The sequence below is a fragment of the Lampetra planeri genome, chromosome 75, assembly GCF_965212315.1.
Source record: "Lampetra planeri chromosome 75, kcLamPlan1.2.h2, whole genome shotgun sequence".
In the NCBI taxonomy this organism is placed as follows: domain Eukaryota; kingdom Metazoa; phylum Chordata; class Hyperoartia; order Petromyzontiformes; family Petromyzontidae; genus Lampetra; species Lampetra planeri.
The window spans coordinates 178,653-191,190 of NC_136180.1; the positions used below are offsets into that span (position 1 = coordinate 178,653).

General features: G+C 50.5%; 1 protein-coding gene across 1 annotated transcript in view; it reads left to right on the forward strand.

Moving 5' to 3' along the window:
* Window positions 1–12,538, forward strand: part of LOC144737916 (UDP-glucuronosyltransferase 3A1-like) — a gene marked incomplete at its 5' end in the record, with an annotated part of 157,828 nt that overhangs the window by 14,245 nt on the left and 131,045 nt on the right. The window contains 2 exons of the mRNA XM_078620796.1: window positions 6,858–7,077; window positions 9,717–9,883. Of these exons, the coding sequence (XP_078476922.1) occupies window positions 6,858–7,077; window positions 9,717–9,883 (387 nt within the window). The remainder of the gene's footprint in view (window positions 1–6,857; window positions 7,078–9,716; window positions 9,884–12,538) is intronic.

Consider the following 12,538-nt stretch of genomic DNA (forward strand, 5'->3'; position numbering starts at 1 on the left):
TGCCGATTTGTGTCCTCTCTCTGTGTGCCGTTGTGATGTCTGTCTGCTTGTATGTCTGTCTATAGTTTTCTAGTTAGATTTTTGTTGCTATTTCTTTTATACCTGATGATGATTGCTTGTGTTGCAATCGAAACGTCGTAATATGTTATTTTAATTTATTATTTTATTTTTAGACGTGACTTAACCGAAAAAAACCAAAGAATAATTCCTGCAGTCACGAAAGCTCCTAAATTAAGATTGACGTAAATATAATTCTAGATTTGAAGCTTTCGTGACTGCAAGGATCCATATTCTTAGTTTTTTTCGGTAAAGTGACGTAGGTAAAAAAATAATAATAAAAAGTAAAATAAAAATCACGACGTTTCGGAGGCAACACAAGCTTCCGTCTTCAGGTGGAACCGTCACAGCACGATAGCTGTATCAAGTAAAGAGAAATTCCAAGAAAACAGTCCTTGTATATATACTGGTTGAGGGTGGGAGGAGCCAAGGCAGGGTTTCAGCTGCACCACCTCTACATAACAAAAAGCTCAGTCCCTTTTACATGCACCTTTACATCAGCCGCACCTAGTTTACACAACAAAGTCTCATTCCTAGCAGCGTGCTTCAGCCGCACCGAACCTCACAATAATAATATCCAGGGCCTACCTTGGCTCCTCCCACCCTCAACCAGTATATATACAAGGACTGTTTTCTTGGAATTTCTCATTTACTTGATACAGCAATCGTGCTGTGACGGTTCCACCTGAAGACGGAAGCTTGTGTTGCCTCCGAAACGTCGTGATTTTATTTTACTTTTCATAAATTTTACAAAACATTTACCTACGTGACTTTACGGAAAAAAAATAAGAATATAAAAATACGTAAATATAGTTTTCTTTTAGTATGGGTCTCGATGGGTGTGGGTCTCTGGCTCTCAGTGGGTCTCTGTGGGTGTCTAGGAGTATGTGTCTCTGTGAGTTTCTATGAGTATGGGTCTCTGTGGGTCTCAATGAGTATGGGTCTCTGTGGGTCTCAATGAGTATGGGTCTCTGTGGGTCTTTATGATTAAGGGTATTTCTTTGGGTCTCTATGAGTACGGGTCTCTGTGGGTCTCAATGAGTATGGGTCTCTGTGGGTCTCAATGAGTATAGGTCTCTGTGGGTCTCAATGAGTATGGGTCTCTGTGGGTCTTTATGATTAAGGGTATTTCTTTGGGTCTCTATGAGTACGAGTCTCTGTGGGTCTCAATGAGTATGGGTCTCTGTGGGTCTCAATGAGTATGTGTCTCTGTGGGTCTCAATGATTATGGGTCTCTATGAGTATGGGTCTCTGTGGGCCTCTATGAGTATCGGTCTCTGTGGGTGTTTATGAGTATGGGTCTCTGTGGGTCTCTATGAGTATGTGTCTATGTGGGTCTCTATGAGTATGGGTCTCTGTGGGTGTTTATGAGTATGGGTGTCTGTGGGTCTCTGAGTATGGGTCTCTGGGTGTCTCTATGAGTATGGATCTCTATGGGTCTCTATTAGTATGGGTCTCTATGTGATGGTGATGATGATGAGGAAGTGTCTTACACCTTGCAAAATACAAGTAGTTTGTAGTTTTAAAAGGCCAGTGCTGCCAATGGCAAGACACTATCTCTGACTGCTAATTCACTCACCAACACCACCAGCACCCTGGGCTCCATGGTCTTCATGAGTCTCTACGTGTCTCTACGTGTCCCTACCTATCTCTACGTGTCTCTTAGAGTCTCTATGAGTCTCTATGAGTCTGTATGGGTCTATATGTGTACCTACAAGTCTCTATGAGTCTGTATGGGTCTCTATGAGTCTCTCTGTGTCTCTATGGTCTTCATGAGTCTCTATGTGTCTTCATGTGTCTCATGTGTCTTTACGTGTCTCTATGAGTCTATATGTGTCTTCATGTGTCTCATGTGTCTTTATGTGTCTCTATGTGTCCCTACGAGTCTCTAACTATCTCTACGCATCTCCGAGTCTCTGTGAGTCTCTATGCGTCTGTATGGGTCTCTATGTGTCTCTAACGTGTCTCTGTGAGCCTCTATGAGTCTCTATATGTCTGCATGTGTCTCATGTGTCTTTATTTGTCTCTATGTGTCCATACGAGTCTGTATGGGTCTCTATGTGTCTCCACGAGTCTCTTTATGTCTCTATGTGTCTCTATTGGTCTTTATGAGTCTCTATGTGTCTTCATGAGTCTCATGTGTCTTTATGTGTCTCTATGTGTCCCTACGAGTCTCTAACTATCTCTACGTATCTCCGAGTCACTGTGAGTCTCTATGAGTCTGTATGTATCTCCACGTAGACCCTTGACTCTCTGCTATCTGGGCCGTGCTCCCGCGGCTTCGTCCTCGTCTCCCTGGGCTCCATGGTCTTCATGAGTCTCTACGTGTCTCTACAAGTCTTTATGAGTCTCTATGTGTTTCTATTGGTCTCTATGAGTCTCTCTGTCTCTATGGTCTTCATGAGTCTCTACGTGTCTTCATGTGTCTCTACGTGTCTCTACAAGTCTCTATGAGTCTCTATGCGTTTCTATTGGTCTCTATGAGTCTCTCTGTGTCTCTATGGTCTTCATGAGTCTCTACGTGTCTTCATGTGTCTGTACCTATCTCTAGGTGTCTCCAGGAGTCTCTGTGAGTCTCTGTGAGTCTTTATGTGTCTTCACGTGTCTCTACGTGTCTCCACGTAGACCCTTGAGTCTCTGTTATTGGGACCATGTTCCCGCGGCTTCGTCCTCGTCTCCCTGGGCTCCATGGTCTTCATGTGTCTCTATGCGTCTCTATGCATCTGTGTGGGTCTCTACGCATCTCTGAGTCTCTGTGAGTCTCTATGCGTCTGTATGGGTCTCTACGTGTATCTAACGTGTCTCTAGGAGTCTCTATGAGTCTGTATGGGTCTCTACGTGTCTCCACATAGACGCTTGAGTCTCTGCTGTCTGGGCCGTGCTCCCGCGGCTTCGTGCTCGTCTCGCTGGGCTCCATGGTCTTCATGAGTCTCTACGTGTCTTCATGTGTCTCTACGTGTCTCTATGTGTCCCTACGAGTCTCTACGTGTCTCTACAAGTCTCTTTGTGTCTCTACGTGTCTCTGAGTGTCTCTGTGTCTCTATAGTCTTCATGAATCACTATGTGTCTCTACGTATCTCCAAGTCTCTTTGAGTCTTCATGTGTCTTAATGAGTCTTTACGTGTATCTACGTGTCTCCACGTAGACCCTAGACTCTCTGCTATCTGGGCCGTGTTCCCGCGGCTTCGTCCTCGTCTTGCTGGGCTCGATGGTCTTCATGTGTCTCTACGTGTTTCTACGTGTCTCTATGTGTTTCTATGAGTCTGTATGGGTCTCTATGTGTCTCTACAAGTCTCTATGTTTCGATTTAAAGCTTTCGTGACTGCAGGGATTCATCTTCTTGGTTCTTTCCCTTCTACGTGACTTTACCGAAAGAACCAAGAAGAAGTGTCTATGTGTCTCTATGGTCTGTATGAGTCTCTATGGTCTTCATGAGTCTATTTGTGTCTCTGAGTCTCATGTGTCTTCATGTGTCTCATGTGTCTTTACATGTCTCTATGAGTCTATATGTGTCTCTGTTGGTCTCTATGTGTCTCTATGAGTCTCTACCTATCTCTATGTGTCTCTATGTGTCTCCTCATAGACCCTAGACTCTCTGCTGTCTGGGCCGTGTTCCCGCGGCTTCGTCTTGGTCTCCCTGGGCTCGATGGTCTCGTCGGTATCCGACGAGCGTCTGCTGGGCGAGATGAGCGCCGCCCTCTCCCGCCTGGCTCCCCTCTGCGTCCTCTGGCGCCACGCCGACCTCGCCTGGCCCAGGGGACGCAACGTGCACGTCGCTGATTGGCTGCCTCACAACGACCTCATGGGCGAGTCTCTTCGTTCGTTCGTTCGTTCACTCATTCATTCACTCATTCACTAACTCAACACTCATTCATTCACTCGGTCGGTTATTCAATCCGTCACTCGGAACCTGTGAATCAGTCGACTTATTCACAGGCTGTATCACAAGGACCTTGTGGGTGAGTCGTTGGTTCGTTCACTCATTCACTCACTCATTCACTCATTCACTCACTCATTCACTCGGTCGGTTATTCAATCCGTCGCTCGGTTACTCGGGAATCGGTCGACTCATTCACTGGCTGTCTCACAAGGACCTCGTGGGTGAGTCGTTGGTTCGTTCACTCATTCACTCACTCATTCACTCACTCATTCACTCACTCATTCACTCGGTCGGTTATTTAATCCGTCACTCGGTTACTTGGGAATCAGTCGACTCATTCACTGGCTGCCTCACATCGATCTCGTGGGTGAGTCGTTGGTTCGTTCACTCATTTACTCACTCATTCACTCACTCATTCACTCACTCATTCACTCACTCAACACTCACTCATTCACTCACTCATTCACTCGGTCGGTTTTTCAATCCGTCGCTCGGAACCTGTGAATCGGTCGACTCATTCACTGGCTGCCTCGCAAGGACCTCGTGGGTGAGTCGTTAATTCGTTCACTCATTCACTCACTCACTCATTCACTCACTCATTCACTCACTCATTCACTCACTCATTCACTCACTCATTCACTCACTCATTCACTCACTCATTCACTCACTCATTCACTCACTCAAATCACTCGGTCGGTTTTTCAATCCGTCGCTCGTAACTTGTGAATCGGTCGACTCATTCACTGGCTGTCTCACAAGGACCTCGTGGGTGAGTCGTTAGGTCGTTCACTCATTCACTCACTCATTCACTCACTCATTCACTCGCTCATTCACTAATTCAACACTTATTCATTCACTCGGTCGGTTATTCAATCCGTCACTCGGTTACTTGGGAATCAGTCGACTCATTCACTGGCTGCCTCACATCGATCTCGTGAGCGAGTCGTTGGTTCATTCACTCATTCACTCACTCATTCACTCACTCATTCACTCACTCATTCACTCATTCATTCACTCGGTCGGTTATTCAATCCGTCACTCGGTTACTCGGGAATCAGTCGACTCATTCACTGGCTGCCTCGTAAGGACTTCGTGGGTGAGTCGTTGGTTCGTTCACTCACTCATTCACTCACTCATTCACTCACTCATTCACTCATTCACTCATTCACTCACTCATTCACTCGGTCGGTTATTCAATCCGTCGCTCGAAACCTGTGAATCGGTCGACTCATTCACTGGCTGTCTCGCAAGGACCTCGTGGGTGAGTCGTTGGTTCGTTCACTCACTCATTCACTCACTCATTCACTCACTCATTCACTCACTCATTCACTCACTCATTCACTCGGTCGGTTTTTCAATCCGTCACTCGGTTACTCGGGAATCAGTCGACTCATTCACTGGCTGCCTCGTAAGGACTTCGTGGGTGAGTCGTTGGTTCGTTCACTCATTCACTCACTCATTCACTCACTCATTCACTCATTCACTCACTCATTCACTCATTCACTCATTCACTCACTCATTCACTCGGTCGGTTATTCAATCCGTCGCTCGAAACCTGTGAATCGGTCGACTCATTCACTGGCTGTCTCGCAAGGACCTCGTGGGTGAGTCGTTGGTTCGTTCACTCACTCATTCACTCACTCATTCACTCACTCATTCACTCACTCATTCACTCACTCATTCACTCGGTCGGTTTTTCAATCCGTCACTCGGTTACTCGGCAATCAGTCGACTCATTCACTGGCTGCCTCACATCGATCTCGTGAGCGAGTCGTTGGTTCGTTCACTCATTCACTCACTCATTCACTAACTCAACACTCACTCATTCACTCACTCATTCACTCACTCATTCACTCAATCATTCACTCGGTCGGTTATTCAATCCGTCGCTCGGTTACTCGGGAATCGGTCGACTTATTCACTGGCTGCCTCACAAGGACCTCGTGGGTGAGTCGTTGGTTCGTTGACTTCTTCATTAGTTCATGCGTTCATTCCTTCACTCATTCACTTAATCATTTATTCGATAGGTCACTCGGTTCCCTGGGAATCGGTCGACTCATTCACTCGTTGCCCCACAAGGGACTCGTGGGCGAGTCGTTCATTCACTCTTTCATTCATTCGTTTTCTCGTTGAATCGTTCACTCATTCATTCGTTCCCTAATTCGTTCAGTCACTCGGTCATCGCTCGAGTTATATTCACTGGCTGCCTCACAAATACCTCGTGGGCGATTGTTTCGTTCTTTGTTCGTGCATTCATTCCATTATTCATTCCTTCATTTATTTACTCATTCGTAATTCGTTCACCCAATGAGACAACCAGTAGTCTGCTATTCACTGCTTGCCTCACAACAATCTCCGCGGGCGAGTCGTTCGTTCACTCATTCAGTGATTCCTTCGTTTATTCGTTCCTTAGTTCACTTGGTCAGCCACCCAATCATTCACTCAGGAATAATTCGACTCAATCACTGGCTTGCTTCACAAGGAGCTCATTGGTGAGGGATTCACTAATTTATTCCTGAATGAGTGAATGGTGAAGTGAATTAATGAGTGAGCGGGTTTGCTGAGTGGGTAAAAAGTCAACTGATCCACACACCCACTCACCCACCCACTCACCCACCCACTCACCCACCCACTCAACCATCCACTCAACCACCCACCCACCCACTCACCCACCCACTCACCCAGCCACTCATCCACTCACCCACCCATTCACCCACTCAATAACCCACCCACTCACCCACCCACCCAATAACCCACCCATCCACTCAACCACCCAATAACCCACCCACCCACTCACCCACCCACTCACCCACCCAATAACCCACCCACCCACTCAACCACCCAATAACCCACCCAATAACCCACCCACCCACTCACCCACCCACTCACCCACCCACCCACCCACTCCCCGCGCATGCAGGCCACAGTGGAGCCCGTCTGCTGGTCTCTCACGGAGGCATGAACAGTGTGTACGAGGCCATCTACCACGGTGTCCCTGCCGTCATGATCCCGCTGTTCGGCGATCAGCACCGCAACTGCCGCCTGGCACAGAGTCGCGGATTCGCCGTCTGCCTGCGGGTGGCCTCCCTGGACAGAGACGCCCTGCACTCCGCCCTGCACGGCGCCCTGCAAGAGCCCAGGTAGAGGGTGGCCTAGGAGATGTTGATTGCCTCGCCTGGTATACAGGAGGCCATGGGTTCAATCCCGGAGCATGTGAGATGTTGATTACCTCTCCTGGTGCGCAGGAGGTCGTGGGCTCGATCCCAGACCTTAACGTCACGGTGATTGGGTAGATGTCAATTACCTCGCCTGGCATACAGGAGGTTTGTGGGTTCGATCCCAGACCTTAACGCCACGGTGATTGGGTAGATGTCAATTACCTCGCCTGGTACGCAGGAGGTCGTGGGTTTGATCCCAAACCTTAACGTCACGGTGATTGGGTAGATGTTATCTACCTCGCCTGGTACGCAGGAGGTCGTGGGTTCGATCCGGGACCCAGCGAGATGTTGACTACCTCACCTGGTGCACAGGAGGTCGTGGGTTCGATCCCAGACCTTAACGTCACGGTGATTGGGTAGATGTCAATTACCTCGCCTGGTATACAGGAGGGCGTGGATTCGATCCCGTACCCTGTGAGATGTTGACTACCTCGTCTGTTGCGCAGGAGGTCGTGGGTTCGATCCCAGATCTTAACGTCACAGTGATTGGGTAGATGTTAACTACCTTGCCTGGTATACAGGAAGTTCGTGGGTTAGATCCTGACCCTGACGCCTGCTGTATATTTGGAATCTGCATCTCTCGCATCATCATAATCACGGTGGCTAGGAGATGTTAACTACCTCGCCTGGTATACAGGAGGCCGTGGGTTCGATCCCGGACCCTGTGAGATGTTACCTACCTCGCCTGGTATACAGGAGGGCGTGGGTTCGATCCCGGACCCTGTGAGATATTAACTACCTCGCCTGGTACGCAGGAGGTCGTGGGTTCAACCCAGGACCTTAGGCCTGCTTTATATTTAGAGTTTGTGTCTCTCTCCCTCTCTCATCATCATCATCACCGCAGTGGATGGGAGACGTTAACTACCTCGCCTGGTATACAGGAGGACATGCGTTCAATCCCGCACCCTGACACCTGCTGCTGTATATTTGGAGTCTGCATCTCTCTCTCTCTTCCCGTGGTCGCGAAAGCAATGTGTTAAACGACTGTACTGTTGTCACCTCCCCTCCCACACCACCACCATTCACTCATGCACCCACTCATCCACTAATTCACTCAACCACCCATCTATCTTCTCATTCACCCCTCTACCCACCCACTTACCCACCCACCAACCCACTCACCCACCCACCAACCCACTCACCACCACATCCACTCACCACCACATCCACTCACCACCACATCCACTCACCACCACATACACTCACCCACCCACCCACTCACTGATTCACCCACTCACCACCACACCCACTCACTCACCCACCCACTCACCACCACACAAACTCACCCACCCACTCACCCACCCACTCACCCACCCACTCACTCACCCACACACTCACCCACACACCAACCCACTCACCACCACACACACTCACCACCACACACACTAACCACCACACAAACTCACCCACCCACTCACCCACCCACTCACCCACCCACTCACCACCACACCCACCCACTCACCTACCCACTCACCCACTGAACCACCCACCCACCCACTCACCCACCCACTCACTCACCCACTGAACCACCCACTGAACCACCCACTGAACCACCCACCCACCCACTCACCCACCCACTCACCACCACACAAACTCACCCACCCACTCACCACCACACCCATCCACTCACCCACCCACCCACTCACCCACCCACCCACTCACCCACCCACCCACCCACCCACCCACTCATCCACCCACCCACCCACCCACTCACCCACCCACCCACTCACCCACCCACCCACTCATTCACCCACCCACTCATCCACTCACCCACCCACTCACTGAACCACCCACCCACTCACCCATCCACTGAACCACCCACCCACTCACCCACCCACTGAACCACCCACCCACCCACTCACCCACCTACTAACCCACTCACCCACCCACTCACCCACCAACCCACTCACCCACCAACCCACCCACCCACCCACTCACCCACCACCTCACCCACCTACTCACCCACCCACTCACCCACCCACTCACCCACCCACCACCTCACCCAATCACTCACCCACCCACCCACCACCACACCCACCCACCCACCCACACACTCACCCACCCACCCACACACTCACCCACCCACCCACACACTCACCCACCCACCCACCCACCACCACACCCATCCACCCACCCACCCACTCACCCACCCACCCACTCACCCACCCACCCACCACTACACCCACCCACCCACTCACCCACCCACTCACCCACCCACCCACTCACCCACCTACCCACTCATCCACCAACCCACTCATCCACCAACCCACTCACCCACCCACCAACCCACCCACCCACCCACTCACCCACCCACCAACTGAATCACCCACCCAATCACCCACCCACTCACTCACCCACCCACCAACCCACCCACCTACTCACCCACCCACCAACTGAATCACCCACCCAATCACCCACCCACTCACCCACCCACCCACTCACCCACTCACTGAACCACCCACCCACTCACCCACCCACTCACTCACCCACTCACTCACTCACCCACTCACTCACTCACTCACCCACCCACCCACTCACTACCCCCCCCCCCCCCTCCGCAGGCTCCGCGTAGCTGCCCGTGCCGCCAGCGCGCTTCACCGCTCCCTGCCGATGTCCCCCGGCGCCACCCTCAGCCGCTGGCTCGAGCACGTGACCGCGGTGGGCGGAGCCGAGCACCTCAGGCCGCGAGCAGCGACGGCAGCGGCAGCAGGAGCAGGAGGAGGAGGAGGTGGGGCAGGAGATGGGGGAGGAGGAGTAGGGGGAGGGGCAGGAGGTGGGGGAGGAGGAGTAGGGGGAGGGGCAGGAGGGGGAGGGGGAGGAGTAGGGGGAGGAGCAGGAGGAGGAGGGGGAGGAGTAGGGGGAGGAGCAGGAGGAGGGGCAGGAGGAGCAGGAGGAGGAGGGGGTGGGGCAGGAGGGGGAGGGCGAGGAGTAGGGGGAGGAGCAGGAGGAGTAGGGGGAGGAGGAGTAGGGGGAGGGGGAGGAGGAGTAGGGGGAGGGGCAGGAGGAGGGGGAGGGGCAGGAGGAGGAGGAGAAGGAGTAGGAGGAATTGGAGGAGGAGCAGCAGAAGGAGAAGCAGCAGAAGGAGGAGTAGGAGGGGGAGGAGGGGCAGGAGAAGAAGGATGGGGAGGAGGGGGAGGGGTAGGAGGAGCAGGATGGTCTCTGCTGCTGTTGTCTGCGCTGTCTTTGTTGGTGGCCGTGGCGATCGTGGAGGGGGCTCGGAGAAGAGGCGTCGCGCAGTCGAAGATTAAACGCCCCTGAAGTCCTCAAGTCTCCTCTGTGTGGTGGTGATGAGTCTGTGGGTCTCTGTGTGGTGGTGAGTCTGTGGGACTCTGTGTGGTGGTGAGTCTGTGGGACTCTGTGTGGTGGTGATGAGTCTATGGGTCTCTGTGTAGTGGTGAGTCTATGGGTCTCTGTGTGGTGATGAGTCTATGGGTCTCTCTGTGGTGGTGGTGAGTCTGTGGGTCTCTGTGTGGTGGTGAGTCTGTGGGACTCTGTGTGGTGGTGATGAGTCTATGGGTCTCTGTGTAGTGGTGAGTCTATGGGTCTCTGTGTGGTGATGAGTCTATGGGTCTCTCTGTGGTGGTGATGAGTCTGTGGGTCTCTGTGTGGTGATGAGTCTGTGGGTCTCTGTGTGGTGGTGATGAGTCTGTGGATATCTGTGTGGTGATGAGTCTGTGGGTCTCTGTGTGGTGATGAGTCTATGGGTCTCTCTGTGGTGGTGATGAATCTATGGGTCTCTGTGTGGTGGTCTATGTTTGTGCGTGAGTCGTTGGGTCTCTGTGTGGTGGTCTATGTTTGTGCGTGAGTCGTTGGGTCTCTGTGTGAGTCTATGGGTACATGTGTGAGTCTATGCATCTCTGTCTGAGTCTCCTTTGTGTGTTGATGAGTCTATGGGTCTCTGTGTGATAACTCTATAGCTCTCTGTGTGGTGATGAATCGATGACGCTCTGTGTTGTGACGAGTCTATGGCTCTCTTGTGTTGTGACGAGTCTATGGCTCTCTGTATGGTGATGAGTATATGGGTCTCTGTGTGGTGACGAGTCTATGGCTCTCTGTGTGGTGATGAGTATATGGATCTCTGTGTGCTGATGAGTCTATGTGTCTCTGTGTGGTGATTCTGTGGTTTCCTGTGTGAGTCTATGGGTGTCGGTTTCAGTCTATGGGTCTCGAGAGTGATTGCCATGAATGCACCACAATGCCTCTGGTCAGCAAGAAGCTAAAACTATCATCACACCAACTTCGCTCAGCATTCTTCCAGTCGCAGCAGCTGCTCAACTATCAAATAAATACGTTACCGCATCGCACGGTTTCACATCCTACATACACTACACTATACACTACTATGCACTAGTATACACTTCTATACAGGAACTTACACTAGGATACACTAAACTACACGAAACCTACACTACTATGCCCTATACACGACTATAAACTACACTATACACTACACTATACACTACTTCATAAACTACACTATACACTACTTTATAAACCACACTATACACTACACAATACACTACACTGTACACTACTATAACCTGCACTATATACAATACACTACACTATACACTACTTTATACACTACACTATACACTATATTATACACTATACTAATCACTACACTATACACTATATTATACACTTCACTATACATTACATTAATCACTACACTATACACTACACTATACACTACACTATAAACTACACTATACACTACACTAATCACTACACTATACACTACACTATACACTACACTATACACTAGACTACACTATACACTACACACTACACTACTATACACTACACTATACACTACTTTATAAACTATACTATACACTACACTATACACTACACTATACACTACACTGCTATACACTACACTATACATTACTATGCACTAGTATACACTGATACACTAAACTACACTATAAACTACACTACTATGCACTACTATACACGACTATAAACTACACTACACACTACACTATACACTACACTAATCACTACACACTACACTATGAGTAAGAACCACGCTGGTTCACAGCCGACTCGAAGGCTGCCGCTGACTGCAAGGGGCTCCTCGTGGTCACGTGCAGCCCTGGGGGCTACGGGGGTAGTTCTGCTTCAGCCACTCCACCTCACTGGGGCTGACAGCGCAGGGCTCAGTGGCCACGGGCTCGCACCTGCGCCCCCTGGTGGCTTCCCCCCTCACTGCGCTAAATTTCGATTTAAAGCTTTCGTGACTGCAGGGATTCATCTTCTTGTTTCTTTCGGTAAAGTCACGTAGAAGGGAAACAATAAAATAATATGAATATGAAACAAATCCACAGCAAGAAATTTGCGGATTTCACACCTGATGATGATTGCTTGTGTTGCAGTC